The sequence below is a fragment of the Rutidosis leptorrhynchoides genome, chromosome 5 (assembly GCF_046630445.1).
Source record: "Rutidosis leptorrhynchoides isolate AG116_Rl617_1_P2 chromosome 5, CSIRO_AGI_Rlap_v1, whole genome shotgun sequence".
Lineage (NCBI taxonomy): Eukaryota > Viridiplantae > Streptophyta > Magnoliopsida > Asterales > Asteraceae > Rutidosis > Rutidosis leptorrhynchoides.
The window spans coordinates 339,813,517-339,832,031 of record NC_092337.1 but is presented as its reverse complement, the minus strand read 5'-3'; the positions used below and the strand labels follow the sequence as shown (position 1 = coordinate 339,832,031).

At 32.5% G+C, this 18,515-nt stretch overlaps 2 protein-coding genes across 2 annotated transcripts; both read right to left on the bottom strand.

Annotated features, from left to right (window-relative positions):
* Positions 1-4,744: 4,744 nt before the first annotated feature.
* On the bottom strand, positions 4,745-5,206 carry LOC139849609 (secreted RxLR effector protein 161-like). The gene has a single exon (XM_071839245.1). It carries the CDS (start codon positions 5,204-5,206, stop codon positions 4,745-4,747), a length of 462 nt encoding a protein of 153 aa, XP_071695346.1.
* Positions 5,207-10,612: 5,406 nt separating this feature from the next.
* Positions 10,613-12,945, bottom strand: LOC139849608 (uncharacterized). The gene is made up of 2 exons (XM_071839244.1): positions 12,753-12,945; positions 10,613-12,642 (listed from the first exon to the last, which is right to left on the bottom strand). Exons 1-2 carry the CDS (start codon positions 12,943-12,945, stop codon positions 10,613-10,615), a joined length of 2,223 nt encoding a protein of 740 aa, XP_071695345.1.
* Positions 12,946-18,515: the final 5,570 nt, after the last annotated feature.

Here is an 18,515-nt window from a genome sequence, read left to right as displayed (position 1 = left end):
TAAAATATAAATCTTAAACGAAAAAACACATTATCGAAAAAATCTAAAGGAAAAAAATTGAAGAAAATAAAAAGGATAAAGGGCGAAGGATATGGTTCTCCGGACCGCTGGAGAAAACTGACGGCGAGGAGATGAGATAGGGGTGGCGGCGGCTGAGTTTAAGCTACGTTCTTTTTCTTCTCAGAAGACGGGGGGGGGGGGGGGGGGGTGGGGGGGATTACATACTTGTGCATATCGCATTGTCACTTGTAAATTGGTATAATTAAGGGTGTGTTTAGATTTGCGTATTGAAAATTGATTATGCGATTTAGTTAAATAGAATCAAATAATAAGTTGTAGCAAAATGTATTAAATGTTAATGATGTTTGATTTTGATTATGATGTTTCATAACGCAATATTCTAATACTCAGCCTTTTAGGAGTTTGGCGAATCAGATTATTTGATAAACTAATAAGTATTTAGGAGAAAAATAAGTAGAAAAGGAAATAATTAAATTATCAAATAATAACATTTTGCTGCTGTAAGGGGTAACCTGCTATTTTATAAACACCTTTTGAGGCCTTTAAATCGCAATTAACTAATTATAATCTTTAGTTACCAAACACTATTTTTTACAGTAATTATTTACAATTTGAAAACGTAATAATCAAATAATCACCTTCCAAACGCAAAAATAAACGCCCCCTCAATAATTAAGGTGGGCCCATGTGATGATGAAAAATTGTGTTATGAATACTAGTGAAATGTGATTAGTGAGTTAAGGTAAGGAAATGAGGGTGCAACGCTAATGTGGAGTGTGTTAATTTGTAGCAGTGTCTTATGGTTGCACGTGATCTATTAAATTTCAGTTTTATCCAAATTATTCTCAAACACACATTAATGTTTTATGTATGTTTAGATGCTTGATAATTAAGTTACAATTTATATACACCCTCCGACTCGAATCTATTGTCCATTATTCTATTTTGGGATGTCCCAAATTAATTGTCCAGATTCCTTTTCAATCAATCAAAAGAGGTTAATCTGGAGAGAAGATATATTATTGGTGGAAAATGAAGTTAGTGAGATTTTCTAAAACTGCGTGTTTTTTGTCTGGGGACAATAGGTTTGGGACGGAGTGAGTAGTTAATTTAATTTTAATTTGCAAAAAATATAGTGTTGCTTCAAATTTTTGTGTCAATTGCATTAGATGTTATACTAATTAAAAAAGAATCTATTGATAATTTTGTATTTTTCTACACATATTGTTTCAAAACATGTGTATCGGCAGGGACATGTTAGCCCTGTATTGACTTTGTCAACCCATCCAGTGGTCCCCGGTAGCCCACTGGAGCCTGGCGAAATACCATCACCCATTTCCCCATAGCATGCCAGGCCCGATATTCGAACCTGCATTGTCATTGTTTCAATCTTCGCATGCGTGGGACCAAGGGATCATTTGGGCCCGGTAAGAATGGTTTTTGATCTAATTATTTGGAAAATCCTCACCTAGTGGGAATCGAACCCTCACCTCCCCTAAGGGAGAGTGAGTCATTCACCACCAGGCTATTGGCCCATTCTTATTTTTCTACACATATGAGCCGAATACTTTTATTTATTAGAAAAAACTAGTTTTCGAACCCTAACTTCGCGCCGGGGGTTCGGTTTTCAATGTATTTTATTGCGCTTAGTTTGTAAAATTATTTTCTGGCAAACGATGATGTCGTTGAAGCGCAACTCGAGACGAACTAAAAGGTATAACCCGTGAAAGATTTAAATGTTATTTTAAATTAACAATATATGTGCATCTCCACGTTTCGCTATGAAACTGTCGACTTTTAAAAATTTAACGCAAAATCAACGTGTATGAAAAGTACCCCAAATATTTAGCGTTTTTTAAAAAGCGTCCGTTTTGCGTATAGTTAGTAACTTTGTGTTCCTAAAATTATTTCGAGTTTAACGATGATGTCGGAAAAATTTAACTCGTTGCGAGCGAGAAGATATGACCCGTTGAATATTTGGGTGAATTTTATTTAACATTTTTTTTATAAAAATGGTTATTTGACATTTTACCTCCTGTTTAGAGGGCCAATTTTAATTTTTGAAAAAATGTGAGGGGCTTTGTTAGTGAAATGAAATTAAAAAAATGAAAAGTCAAAAATACCCCTAATTATTATTCATAACTTTTGTCTATTAAATATATGTAATAATAGCATACATAATATTTTGGAATGTTTAATCATTAGAAATAGAAATACTATTATTTGATATCTTAAAAGCTTTTATTAAAGTCACTTCTTGATATTCTCACTCTCGTTGAAATGTCATAATCCATAATCTAAACATGGCATTAGTTTTACTTTACGTGTTTTTCTAATATTTCATTGTTGATAGTTGGTAAAGCCAGTGCCATAGGGACTTCATTTATGGGGTTAATGCATTGAACTTGCAATAATTTACCACTATTTATGATGGAACTCATTATCATTTACGAATTTTTAGTTTAGAATTTTATTTTAATAATATAGCTAACGAACTAGTGAAATGACTCGTGAAACCACGGGTTTGTTTAAACGAAACAGTTTAATGATATGTTTTAGGTATTAAGTAAACGTAAATATTAAAGTCATTTAGTTTAATGACCCGTGGAACCACAGAGACCGACTAAGAAACTCGTCAGCTGAACATTTCATCAAATACCTAAAATGATATTAAACAATCCACATCCAATCTCTTATTGATTGTCATTTTATTTTAAAAGTGTAAATTAAAATATAAATTTAGAATTGGTTTCCTTCTGCCTAACTTTTATACCTTCTCGTACTCAATTCAAAATAATTAATTAAAATAATTCAAAATTGTTAATTTTAATAATTAAAATAATTATTAATAAGATTTAGTAATAATAATTAATAATTAATTAATAAGATTTAATTTTAATTTTAATTTATTTAGATTAATGACATCACCCACCATGCTTAGATTTTTTTCTTTTATTTTTTGATTTTCTTTTAACAAAGGAATTAACCTAACTCAATTCAAAATAATTAATTAAATAATTCAAAATTATTTAATTTTAATAATTAATATAATTATTAATAAGATTTAGTAATAATAATTAATTAATAAGATTTAATTTTAATTCAAATTTATTTAGATTAATGAAATCACCCACCATGCTTAAATTTTTTTCTTTTATTTTTTGATTTTCTTTTAACAAAGAAATTAACCTAATAATAATATCATCATTATAGGATTTTAATAGAAACTGTAGATAGATAAGGTATTACAAATTTTGTTGTCTAAATGTTTAATCTTTTTTATCATCAAAAGGAACTTTTTAACGGGAAAAATATTATAAAAACTTCTCTACAAAAAAAGAAATTAATAACATGCAAAGACTTTGAAAATCATAAATGCCCACAGCTGATTATTGAACATAAATACAAATTTATGCAAATTGGGTTAAAATCGGTAAATAACTTGTTCTACTTCTATTTTTTAGTCAAAAGAAAAAGAACGAATCATGTCAAACAAATTACACTAGCTTCTTCATCATACGAGAATTAAAAATAAGGCTATTGTGGTATCCCTTTAAAGCCAAAGAGCGGGAGAAGCCATTGTTAAACGATTTATGATCTTAGATACAAAGGTATAACTCGATCTACAGGCGGCATCACTAGACAAAGTCTTTATCGAATAAAATTAACTCGCCGGATCGAATGAATCAAACCTATACCTAGAAAATAGACTAGATCAATGGATAGAAGTTGATATTCGTAATGGGGACTTGAAGAATGAATTAGAACATAAAGAACAAGGCTAGGGTTTGTTATAAGTGTGTAACCTTTGAATGAAACCCGTGAACCCTATTTATATACTGCAAGTGACTGTCGGCTGATAGACTATGTCTGTCGTGCGACTGTCCCTCATTGTCGTGAGTTAGTCAACTCTGAAAACTCTTATATTGACTTAACTCTGTCAACCGACAGAGTGCTTCTATCGTCCGACAGACACCGTATGTCGTATGATAGAAAAGTCAATTTAACTTTAGATTTAAACATTAATGATCTCGTTATCTAAACAATAAACAATTATACCCAAATATTCACATACCGGTATTAAAGTAAATATTAACAAACATCCAAAAGTTCATTATCCAATAACAATATTGATCAAGACTATGACTGAAATAAACGTAGAAAATGATTAGACTAGACATCTATAATTTATGCACTAACAACCATTGTGATGAAAAACAAGCGGTCTTTATTGAACCTAGAAGTACTCCAAGACTCGAACAAGATATGCATGTTTTGAATATAAATGTGAATTGTAATTGTATTGCTTAAAAAAGATAAGTAATCTTTACATTTGCAGGGTCCTATTTATACTATACAACCAAACGGCTAGTTGCTTATACAAGTAAAGGAGCCTAAAACTAATTATGGAAGTTATCGAGCTGTTAATTTGATGTAGCCTGCAGTGATATTGCTGTATCCTCAAAGAAGGGAAATGATGAGGTTAATAATCTAATCCCAAGACTTTCTAACACTCCCCCGCAAGTTAAATAGTGGGATTCCCGACATTTAACTTGAAGAGGACTTCTTTGAATAATCTCCCGTTGACAGACTTGGTTAAGATGTCTGCTAGTTGGTCTTCTGATCTTAGGAATGGTAGAGAAATTATTTCGTCTTCGAGCTTTTCTTTAATGAAGTGTCGGTCTATCTCGATGTGTTTGGTTCGATCGTGTTGAACTGAATTTTATGATATTGCGATTGCTGCCTCATTATCACACATGATTTTTATGGAACTACTTGGAGGGAAGCCGATCTCTGTTAAAAGTTTCTTGATCCATAGAGCCTCGGTTACACCACAAGTAATTCCTCGAAATTCAGCTTCAGCACTTGATCGAGCGACAACCTTTTGTTTCTTGCTTTTCCAAGTGACCAAGTTTCCTCCAACAAGTGCAAAGTATCCAGATGTTGATTTCTTATCACCCTTCTCTCCTCCATAACTCGCATCAGTGAATATTTGTGTTTTTAAGTGATTGTTTTTCTGGAACAAGACCCCATCCCATGTTGTGCCTTTGAGATACCTGATAATCCTCCATACTGCATCCATATGATGTTGTTGGGGTTGATGCATGAATTGACTTACAACTCCAACAGAATGTGCTATATCAGGACGAGTATGAGCTAGGTAGATAAGTTTTCCCACGAGCATTTGATATTGTTTTTAGTTAGCTACTTTGACCTTGGCCTTGTCTTCTATATATAATCTCTGGTTTGGAATCATAGGAGTGTCTGCGGGTTTGCAGTCGACCATTCCTGTTTCAGCAAGAAGGTCACGTATATATTTCTTCTGACATATGAAAATCCCCATTTTTGAACGTAAGACTTCGATTCCCAAAAAGTATTTAAGTCTTCCTAGATCTTTCATTTCAAATTCTTTAGAGAGGTTAGTTTTTAAGTTTGCAATTTCTTCTTGGTCATTTCCTGTGATAATCATGTCGTCAACATAAATAATGAGACATGTGATAAGGTTCCCTCTTTGTTTTAGGAAAAGAGTATGGTCGGAGTTACTTTGTTTAAAACCGTAATTTTTCATAGCTATAGTAAATCGCCCAAACCAAGCCCGAGGGGATTGTTTTAATCCGTAAAGAGATTTTTTAAGATGACAAACTTCCCTTTCTTTGAAGTCTGATGTGAAACTGGGCGGACCTTCCATGTAGACTTCTTCTTTGAGTTCACCATGAAGGAATGCATTTTTAACATCAAATTGGTGGAGTGGACAGTCTTTGTTTGCAGCAACGGAGAAAAGAACTCTAATAGTGTCAATTTTTGCAACTGGTGAAAAAGTCTCTGAGTAATCAACACCGTAAGTTTAAGTGTACCCCTTGGCAACAAGCCGAGCTTTGTACCTTTCGACAGATCCATCCGCTTTGTGTTTGATTGTGAATACCCATCGGCATCCAACTGATTTCTTTAATTCTGGAAGAACACATATTTCCCACGTATTATTTGTTTTTAGAGCTTCCATCTCTTCTTCCATTGCTTTTTTCCATTTTGGAGATTTTAGAGCTTGTTCAACGGTGGCTGGGATATCTTCAGAGTATAATGCGGAAGTGAAATTCGTGGCTTCTTTAGACAAGTTTCCTCTAGCAATGTTCGCCATTGGATATCTTGATCTTGAAGATGTTCTCTCAGGAGAGTATCTCCTGGGAGGAACCCCTCGGTTGATTCTTGGAGGAAGAACATATTGTTCTTGTTCTTGTTGTTCTCCTGAATCATTTTCTTGTGTTTCATTTTCAGGAAGTGTTTCGTTGTTTTCCTGTACTGAAACATTTTCTAAATTTTCATTGTTAGTAACATTAGTATCTGGTGATTCAGGGTTTACCTCTGTATGGTTGTGGAGATCATTGTCGGAGGTACTGACTGTGACAACCCGAAAATTTCTAACCAAATTTAAACTTTAATCTTTATATGTTTCCGACACCGGAAATTTCCAACCAAATTTAAACTTTAATCTTTATATGTTTCCGACACGATAAGCAATATTTGTTAAGTTAAATTTCAAGAATTTTAAACTATGTTCATACATTCATTCAACCTCGACCAAGTTCCAACGATTCACGAACCATTAAACGAATATGATTATATATGTATATGTGTATATATATTATAACTTGAAACGTAAACAAAATATTAGATTAAATACTTTATATGATTGTATCCGTTTTAAAATGTTTATCAATGGAATTAGAAGATAAGATCAAATGATTGAATTATCAGATATATTGAATTATGATTACAAGTCTCTGTTGAAAGGCCCACGTTGATTTGAGAAATCTTTTCATTTTAACAATATTTGGAAAATGGTAAACTGATTTATAAATAAGAACAAATTGTCAATCATTGAGAACTAGACATAGGATAGTGGAAGATTGAATCTCATAAAGACTCGATTGATCTATTTAGTTTCAAACGTACAAAAACATTTTCAGTTTAAAAAGAACTTTATTATTAAAACGTATATAACTTTTATAAATATCTAGAACCACTTTTGACAACTCATTACTTAACTAGTATGATAAAGATAACGATATTTATATTTTATTTTATTAAATATATATAACGATTTAAATTAATATTATATATATTTATACGCGTATTATACGTACATAGTTTTATACTTTTACTATACTTAAACTTTACCTTTACTTTATTTTTACTTTACTTTAACTTTAATAATTCACTTTAATAATTCATACTTTAATAATTCACTTTAATAATTCATACTTTAATAATTCACTTTAATAATTCATACTTTAATAATTTACTTTAATAATTCATATTTTAATAATTCACTTTAATAATTCATACTTTAATAATTCACTTTAATAATTCATACTTTAATAATTCACTTTAATAATTCAAAAATCTATTATAAATAGAATTCAATAGGTTTCATTATTTCATAGAAACTTGAAAATATTTTTCTCTAAACTCTCTCAATCAATTTACATATATATATTTACTCCGTATTATTTCAAGATATTATTAGTATACATAAAATATTACGACGGAGTGCTGTTCGAGTGATTTCGAAATTGTTTTTCGAGTAGGATAGGATTAAGAAAATTATGGGTTATAGCTATGGAGGTGATTGAGTATGGTTCATGGGTATGCTTGTGAGGTCAATATAGTGTTTATCATTTTCATTGCGTCTACGTACCTTTCCTGCAATATTGAATCTCAATATTGATACGTGAGTACTCATAATTTAACTTTTACATACTAATAGTGTATCCCTGACTAGTGCTCGAGTATTTAGGATTATGCATGCTTGTACTTTTGATATTGCCCTTAGACAGGTTAGGTTGAATCTTGAATTAGTTACACTTGCGGTTGAGATAAGGTATAAGATATGCGTGTCCTTGGAAAGCTAGCGAAAAATTAAGAACTTTTCCTTTAGATATCGAATGGTTTCGATGAACGGATTAGAAGTTATAATCAATTGAATTTTCGATATTTTTATTAAAAATGATTATTATTATCGTCGTTTTTATCGTCATTCTAGTTTTATCTTATTATTATCATTATTATTATCTTTATCAATAAAAGGGATTTATCATTAAAAATTATTTTTTTTTATTATTACTATCGTTATTATCGTTAAAGTTATAATTAGTATTATTATTATTATCCAATTATTATTATTATTATTATTATTATTATTATTATTAGTATTATTATTATCATTATTATCATTATTAATATATATATATATCATTATTTAAAAATGGTTATTGTTATTATTATTATTACTATATTATCATTAAGATAATTATTAGTATTATCGTTAATAATGTTATAGTAACTATCATTATTAATATTAGTGTAATTAAAACAAATATTTGTAACACCTAATTATTTTGATTACTATTATTATCATTATTATGAACACGATATAAAAGACGATTAAAAGCTATTAAACGAAACGATTAGGAAATAATGAGTAAGAGTATCATGATGAAATTAAAATATTATAAGATATTGATTTAGATAAAATTATCGTTCTTATTATTTTTATCATTACTATTATTATTAAAAGTATCGTTAGTATTAAAACTATCATTTTAACAAAAATTATCATTTTAATAGAAATGTCATTGTTACTATAAAATATCATTATTATTATTATTTTAAATAGAATTATTATTTTAAAGATAATATTAAAAATTATCGTAAATATTAAAGTTATCATAATTAGAATTATCGTTTTATCATAATGTCATCTTAGTAATTATAAATATTGATATTTTTATAATAATAATTATTATTACAAAATAATACAAGTTTTACTTACTATCATTATAGATATTATTTTATCAAATAAATATATGATACAAACATATTTTACTACGTGTAATAACTTACTTTAATAATACCTATCATATTATCTTTATGATATTAAATGAACCCTATAAATTTTATTACTTAATATATATAAAAGTATATTTTATTATATAAATTTAATATAAAATTTCATTTATTAATAAATAAATTATATTATTTACTCTAATAAATCTTTTAAAAATATTTAAAAATATAAAACGACGATATTTAAACTATATATTAATCATGTATAGATTTTTGGAAATTATTTTGAGTCAAATTTACTTTTGTTGACTTTTGCATATTAGTCTCGAGCATTAGGATTGTGGTACACTATGACTTGACCTAATTTGTTAGACAAATATTGACCAACACATAAATATATATAATTAATTTAGGTTCGTGAATCCGAAGCCAACCTTGCACTTGTTCAATGACGTTATATGTATTTTTACTACGAAATACAGTATGGTGAGTTTCATTTACCTTTTTACCCTTTATATTTTTGGGACTGAGAATACATGCGCTTTTATAAATGTTTGACGAAATAGACACACGTAATTGAAACTACATTCGATGGTTGAATTATCGAAATCGAATATGACCCTTTTTATTAAAGTCTGGTAATCTAAGAATTAGGGAACAGACACCCTAATTGACGTGAATCCTAAAGATAGATCTATTGGTCCTAACAAACCCCATCCAAAGTACCGGATGCTTTATTACTTCGAAATTTATATCATGTCCGAAGGAGGATCCCGGAATGATAGGGGATATTCTTATATGTATCTAGTTAATGTCGGTTACTAGGTGTTCACCATATGAATGATTATTTTTGTCTCTATGCATGGGACGTATATTTATGAGAACTGGAAATAAAATTCTTGTGGTCTATTAAAATGATAGAAATAAATGATTATGATAAACTAATGAACTCACCACCCTTTTGGTTGACACTTTAATGCATGTTTATTCTCAGGTGTTAAAGAAATCTTTCGCTGTGCATTTGCTCATTTTAAAGATATTACTTGGAGTCTTTCATAGCATATTTCGAAGAACGTTGCATTCGAGTCATTGAGTTCATCAAAGATTATTATTAAATCAATTTATAGTTGGATAGTGGATATTATGAAATGGTATGCATGCCTGTCAATTTTTGATGTAAAGAAAGTTTGTCTTTTAAAAACGAATGCAATACAAATGTATCATATAGAGGTCAAATACCTAGCAATGTAATCAACTATTATGAATCGTTTATAATGTATATGAACGGGTCCTTTCACTGACCGGTGGAGTACTCTGTGGAGTGGTATTATGAGTCACTTCTTCAGATGATGGTATGTCTAGCCAACTCATAGTGTCACCAGAGTCGTTCTCCCCCTGACTTGTGTGTTGGGTATAGAAGTATTCGATTTCTAGGAAATCACAGTTCATTGTTGTGAACATGTTTCTATGACTATAACATCTATACCCCTTTTGATTCACCCCATATCCCACAAAGACACATTTTTCATCACATGCATCTAATTTGGTTCGTTCAGTTTTAGGAATGTGAACAAACACAGTGCACCCAAATATTCGAGGTTTTAGTGTGAGATTAGATGGGGGTTTATAAAACTTAGTTAAGGCTTCGAGGGGGTTTTTAAGTTCTAGAGCTCTGGTCGGGAGTCTATTCACAAGGTCGGTAGTTGTGGCAAGAGCTTCTGGCCAAAAGGATCTTGGGACTTTGGACTCAATCATTAGAGCACGGTTTTATTTCTAACAAAATACGATTTTTCCTTTCGGCTACCCCTTTTTGTTGAGGTGTGTGGGGACATGTGGCTTGATGGATAATACCTTTTTCTTCACATAAAAGTTTCATTTGAGTGTTGAAAAATTCACCACCATTATCGGATCTTAAAACTTGTATTTTGCTTTGGAATTGTGTTTGAATCATGTTTGAGAAAGTAGTAAATTTATCAAATACTTCGGATTTGTTGGTTAAAAAATATGTCCAAGTCATACGAGTGCAATCATCAATAAATAATAAGAAATATCGAAAATTATGTCCCCCATTAACCCTTGCGGGTCCCCATACATGGGAATGAATTAAAGCAAAAGGACATTCGGTTCTTGTATTACTAGTTTTAAACGAGTTTTGATGGCTTTTAGCCAAAATGCAGGTTTCACATTCAATGCTTTTATTGGAAGAAAACAAACTAGGAAATAAAATGTGTAAATAACCGGCAGACAGATGGCCAAGACGTCTATGCCACAACCCGGCTTGTCTATCGGGAGTCCCGTGAGCTAGCATGATACTACCATCTTGAGTGACCTCATCCACATAGTACAAACCATCTCGTTCAGTACCACACCCAATTATCTCCCCCGTTCTGATGTCCTGTAAAATGCAGAATGTAGGGTGTAATAAAACGGTACAATTAAGTTCTTTTGTTACATGGCTCACAGATAATAATTTATGAGAAAGAGCGGGAATGTAGAGGCAATTTTTTAGTTTTAAAGTTGGTGACATTTCAACAGTTCTCCCGCCCTTGACTTGTATAATCCCGCCATTAGTAGTTTTAATCCTGTTTTTGTTTGGTTTTGTATTAATAATGATATCATTTTCATTAAACATCATGGTGTCGGTGGCACCGCAATCGATGATCCACTCATTACCTTTTGTTTTATTTGAAACGATATTAGTTGACGAAATATTGTCTTGGGACTTAGTTTGTAAAGTTTCAATAAATTTGGTTTTAATTTTGCCTTCTTCACCCCAAGGTTTAGTTTGTAAATTTTTATTGTTGGAGGTTTTATTATAATCATTACTACAGGGACTGTTCGTGTCGAATAAAAAACTTGGGGGTTTTAAATGGGGTTTTTGACACTGGTTTGGGACAAAAAACCCTAACTCATTTGTTTGTTTTAACCCGCCCACTTTGGTGGTTTGTGAAATTGATTTGGGCGATTTGGGTTCTGTAAACCCTAACCCTAGCCCATCGTTACCTCTACCAGATGAAGATGATAGCTCGGCTGCAAGTAATCCGAAACCACCTTGAGTGATTGTACCAGAAGTGGTGGCCTCTTGGTTGTCTTTGGTTGTAGCTGCCATTGCTATGGAAGCTTTTCCCTTTTTATGCCCGTCATTCCACCATTCTGGATATCCTATGATTCTAAAGCACTGGTCTTTGGAGTGTCGTTTCATACCACACTCATCACACTTTAGGTTGTCCTTATCTCGGGATGATGACTTATAGTCTGACCGGCGTTGGTTTTTTGATAGCAATCCATGGCCGTCGGAATCTTTGGATTTCGATGCCGGTGCTATTAGGCCACTGGCTATGCCAGATTGGGTAAGGACATCTGTTTTATTGTTAAATATGTATTGATGTGCATTTTCTTTACGAATTGCAGCATAAGCTCCTTCGACAGTGGGTAAAGGTTCAATTCTAAGAAGCTCGCGTTTGATATTGTCATGTTTGTGGTCTAAGGCATTTAAAAATTGGAAGAGTTTTTGTTCTGACCTGATGTTATTATATTTGACAATATCATTCGGATGCTCCATTGGATTTGGATCTCTCATTTCGATCTCTCCCCAGATTCCTTGGAGTTTTAGCCATAATTCTTCAATGGATTTGCCATTTTGTCTGATATTGTTGGCTTTAACATGTAAATTGAATGTTTGCAATTTTTCTTTGCCTGAACTGTAGGTGGTGATGAGAGCATTCCATAGTGCCTTTGCTGCTGGAAGCTGGGTCAGATTGCTTGCAATCTGTGGTTCTATGTTTTGAATGATCCAGGAAAACACCACCTGGTCATCCTGGTTCCATTTTTGGTTGTCGCTTGTTGGTGGATCTCGGTTAAATGATTAAGGAGGGTTTCGGATTTACCTCCGATGGCAACCTTAATCATACGAGACCAAAGTGAAAATTTTGAGTTGTTAAGGGCAACACTGATTTTCAATGAATCATGATGCCTTTGTGATTGGTTTTCACTATTGGCTTGGATTAACCGAGCCAATTGGCTAGTTAATTCTGTGATAAGTTGGTTGTTTGGGTTTTGGATGTCATCCTCTCCAGGCATGATAACCACTCAAGAGAGAAAAGAAGCAAAAAAAAAAAAAAAAAAATGAAAAAAGGCAGATGATTTGAGTTGCTGTGATTGAAAGATTAAATCTTCAACACAAGCTCTGATACCATGTTTTGAATATAAATGTTAATTGTAATTGTATTGCTTGAAAAAGATAAGTAATCTTTACATTTGCAGGGTCCTATTTATACTATACAACCAAACGGCTAGTTGCTTATATAAGGAAAGGAGCCTAAAACTAATTATGGAAGTTATCGAGCTGTTAATTTGTTGTAGCCTGCTGTGATCTTGCTGTATCCTCAAAGAAGGGAAATTATGAGGTTAATAATCTGATCCCAAGACTTTCTAACAATGCCAACCAACTCACGAAGAAACCATAGAAAAGGAAATATATGCATGTAGTTTAGCTAAGCTATCCCCTCACAAATACACCAACTTCACCAACACACACAAAACCAAAACCTCTCAACCTCACTTTCTAACCAACTCACTCACACTTGTAATGTTGGCAATGAGTCGATTCATAACTGTTGTCACAAATCTATATTCATCATCATAATCTGCTACTATTTCATTATTCATTATCACAACATCTTCATCAAATTCATATATACATATACACATATACATACAGTCTGCTACATATATATATTCATACCAAAACAAGAATTCGATATAAACTAACCTTCTCACATGTGGTATCAGATCATAAAGGATCAATTCTTATAGATTCACAACTAGAATTCGTGTGTCTATTCGAGTTTGGAGCATTTGTTCATCGAAGTTTAACTTTTTGAGAAAATTCAAACTGATTCAAGCTCTTGAATAATCTACATAGTTACAGATCAAATTGATTTTTTTATGATCCTTATACCTTGTTTGAGCTACCTGGATAATAAAAGCGAATAGAAAAATGTTTCTAAAGTCGATATTGTCAGTCAAAGTTCTCACACGTTTTGATCTAAGTTTCAGTTGAATCGATTCACAGTTTTTAGGATTAGAAAGTTATCAACGAGTGTTTGTTATTTGATTCTAAGCACTTTTCAATCATAAATCGTCATCAAGATTTGTCTAAATCATGATTTTGATGTTTCAGTTCAAGTTTGGTGCGTATTCACCGATTTCGAGTGTTTACGAAATTTCAGCAAGTTTCGGAGGCTTAAAATTGATTCATACAAGATCAGCGATACTTACAATTGTTATAAGGATTTAATTAGATCGAATCTAAAAAACATCACACTTCACCTTTATCCTATTCATATCTTCACTCGGATGAAAATGATTTCTGATCGGTTTACATCAATTTTTGAATGGTTGACTAGTGTTTTGACTGCCTGACATCAACTTTCGAACAACTGATAATAATTTGATTAGGTTGAACATGATATCTTGCTCGGTTCTGACTGACTCATCTCTTAACTCGGTTGATAATCAATTTTTGAACGACTGACTTGCAATTACTGATCAACTGATTTGTGTTTTTGTACGAGTGATTAAGGTGAAGCGATCGGTGACATGGAATGAAAAGATTGGGGTTCATGAAAAGAAACAAGTCAGACATATATCACCTGCTACTAGTGTTATTTTAAGCGATTTGGAATTTCCTAATTTATGTAAGAAATCCCCATAACCATTTTACCAAAAGCAAGGTCCATATAACAAGCTAATTGATTTTGTTCACGAACAATTAAAGTCAGGCCCAAATTAACATCTGGGTTCAACAAACCAAGCCCAAATACTGGATGCAGTTCAAAAAACGAATATTAGGATTTAACTTTCGGTTAGTTTGTCTGGTATATTATTAACGAAAAGGACTAACAGAGTCAAGAAATTTAACGATTTTTGTTAAAATTTCCAATGAAATTTTCAGAATTTGAGTTTCTCGCAATAACGACTTCAAATTTCAAATATTTCTTCAGTTGTTCCTCCAAAACTAGATTTTTTTGAACGATTTAATCATCGAGACAAGAGATGTTCTTGTTGTTACAATACTTAAATACCGTGTGCACTTATCATTTATGAGCAAGCAACACAAGCTACAATTTTTGAGCCTATTGATTTGTTAATGACACCAGAGGAACCATCTTCTTCAGATGTAGTAGCTCATTATAAATTATTGATCGTGCCACAACAAGAGTAAATGTTGGAATTTTATATTTGTACAAAATAACCTTCATCAAAAGCTTCTAACACAACTTCAGTTGATGATAGTAAAACCTTTCGATTTAATGTAAGCTTCAAATGATTTAGAACTAAAAGAGAAATTTTGTAAACCAGAAGACGAACTGAGATTTCAAAAGACATCTTCGGCAGACATATACAAGTTTCATGTTCAAATTAAGGAACTAGATTCACTCGTTTCATATAACAAGTCCGAGAATGAAAAACTACAAAGAAAGTTGACAACTCTTCAAACCGACTTATAAATCCAAGCAAAGGCTTATAATAAAAAAAGTTGAGTTCTACTCACATCATTCATGGTCTTCATTTACAAATTTTTGAAAACAAATACTTTCATGGGAAAATGGTCGTCTCAAATCCGAACATGAGCTTGATTCAAAGACCATTCTAAAACTTCACATTGCTACTGATCATGCTCAAACTGTTAACAATACATTAACTCATGACTTTGCGACATGAGTTAGATGTTACATCAATACCAATTTCAAAACTAACAATGATATCACTGGATACACATGTTGAAATCCTGGAGTGCACCAAACCACCTAATTAGGATTCAAAACATACTTCTTCTACAATTGAGAAGATTGATCCTTCACAAGAGATCCCCAAGGATTCTAAAATTCACAAATCGGTTTTCCACAGACAACGAATTTATCCCTGTTATCGACCCAAAACTAATTGACTGATTTTGGAACCTACTTATAAACAAAATGGAGAAATCAAGGGATTTTGTGATCAATACGGATGGTTTACTCATAAACATTGTAACGACCCGACTTTTTCGACTTGCTTTTATGCCTTGTATTTTAGCGAAACTGCATTTTTGTGCGTACTGTGTTACTTTATTACTCCAGAACCTTGGCACACATGTTTTATATTCATATTTACCTTAAAACATGCCTTGGTGTATGTGGAATGCTTAACTTGTCCATTGGATGCTTTATAACCGTTAGTGTTACTTGCCGTTACGAATAAACCGCGGACTGCGCGCACATTTGACTTTTGTCGGAACTGGAACTTTTGGACTGCGAAATATTAATTATTATTTTATAATAATAATTACTTGGGCCTTTGGATGCTTAATTTTATTTATTTAATTGCTAAAGCCCAATAGTTAGCCTTGTTGGACTTTCTACCTTGATTGGGCTCAAGTCCACCCTACTCTAGCTAGTGACCCAATTAATTAGCCCAAGTATTATTACTAGTGGCCCATACTAATAAATAAATAAATAAATAAATAATTAGTGAGTCATACTAGCATAATGGATAAGGATTATCTATTTGTCACATGGGATTCTAGCATTAGTACACACTTTAGACAACCATTATCCAAAAAGCAAAGTTTTGTCTCCCCCTCCCCTCCCTCAAAATCACGGCCAAGAGGCCTTTGGTCTTGGCCACCTCATCAATCCATGTGAACCTCATTTGCTTATAAATACTAGCCCTTTGCCTCTCATTCCAACACTTGATCATTTTGGTTTTTCACACACTTGTTCTTCCTTTCTCTCCTTACTTGTAAGTTTTCTTTTTATTCCTATTTTCTTCATCATTTTTGTGACCTTCATCATCATTCTTATGGAGATCAAGTTCCTTGTAGCTTTGATCTTGCTTATATCTTGTTGATTCAAGTATGAATCCTTCAAGAACATTGAAGATTCAAGCATTCTAGCTTTGAATCTTCACCAACTTTATAGATTCATCTTTCTTTTACTTTAATCTTTCTATTTTTTGATAAAGATTCAAACTTTTGTTTGTAATCTTCATGCATCTTCAAGATCCAAGCTTTATGCTTCAAGATCTTCAAGAACAAACAAGATGCAAGCTTTCTAGCTTGAATCTTCATATCTTTTTGTTAGATCTAAGTTCTTTTTGCTTTGATCTTGTTATTTTATTGAAAAGATTCAAACTTTTGTTTGTAATTTTCATATATCTTCAAGATCCAAGCTTTATGCTTCAAGATCTTCAAGAACACTTAAAGGTTCAAGCTTTCTAGCTTTGTAACCTTGTAACTTATGTGAAATGGATCCAAGCTCTCTAGCTTAGGGTTCCATCACCTCTTTTGACTTGGATTGTGCTTATACTTGTTGAATTGATGTAAAGTTTGTAGCTTTAGTTGTTATTGTGAATTGAAATTGTGTTAAGACTAAGGATATGATGTAACCTTGGTTCATCATCCATCTAAGACTCATGAATGAGTTGTGTTCTTACTTGGTCTTAACATATTGTGTATTGATGGTGAATCTTGGTCAAAAGTGATGCTAAACCATCAACGAGTTGTACACTTGAAGCTACAAGCATCAAGGATGAGAACCGTGATGAGCATCAAGCACCAAGAACCCCATCGGAGCATTTGTCCACTAATTTTTGTATCTGATAAGACCACCTGGGCTACTGGAAATTTGATTTTCAGTTAGTTCGGTTCGAGTAGATGATTTTCCGTTTAGGCCTCGTCTAAATCCGAGTTACGGTTTAGGATTTATGGCCCTCCGATAGTCACTACACCCTATTAACGTTGTGCTAAATTTCTGACCTACTCGCACTTAAACTGTCGCCACGGTCAAACGAAGATGAGTTAGGTTCTGGAAATTGGTCAGTTGTTAGGGGACTCATATACGGAGCCATAGCCACTGACTATGCATCTTTTTGACTTACGTAGAGGTTGTAGCAGCTGAACGAAGTCATCCTATTGTTTCGATCTCTATTCTCGTCAAACTTACTTAACTTTTATGAATGATGATGATGATGATGATGACACTTAAACTTATTTATGCACTATTAGAATTTATAAAAACAACCTACTGACCTAGTAACCTTTGATTTAGGTTGACGACCTTTCGGACCGACTTACTACTTGCGTACTTTCATTACCGACTTTACCGCTTTTATCACTGTGAGTTATAGCATCCCTTTTTACTACTTTTACTATTTTTGGGACTGAGAATACATGCGCTTTTTACGTTTTACGTGTTAGGCACGAGTACTTAAACTTTATATGTGTGTGGTTTATATAACGGCATAAACATTCCCTTTAGCACGGTAACGTTTAGTCATTGGTCTTTGAACCGGTGAACGCGAATCTTAGATATGGATCCATAGGGTTTGACATCCCTACTCGGGCTAGTCGCGCTAGCATTTAACGGGTGTTTAATACTTCGTGAACATACGCACTCGCCAAATGTACTTTCAGGGGGTTATAAACGTTAAGTCTAGTTACCGGGTGCCCACGGTTATGCATATACTTTTCATATATTTCTGTTACGCTGTTGCAGCACTGAAATCTCGTGGCCTATCTTACGTTACTATTACAACTTAAACTATAGCTCACCAACATTCGTGTTGACTTTTTAAGCGTGTATTTCTCAGGTGCCTAGAGGTTTATT

Excerpts from the sequence above, each read along its gene's own strand:
- LOC139849609 (XM_071839245.1), bottom strand. The coding sequence starts at position 5,206 with ATGCTCGTGGGAAAACTTATCTACCTAGCTCATACTCGTCCTGATATA.
- LOC139849608 (XM_071839244.1), bottom strand. The coding sequence starts at position 12,945 with ATGCCTGGAGAGGATGACATCCAAAACCCAAACAACCAACTTATCACA. Across the intron at positions 12,643-12,752 it reads GATTAAGGTTGCCATCGGAG|AACCACAGATTGCAAGCAAT; the intron begins GTAAATCCGAAA and ends TTCAAAACATAG.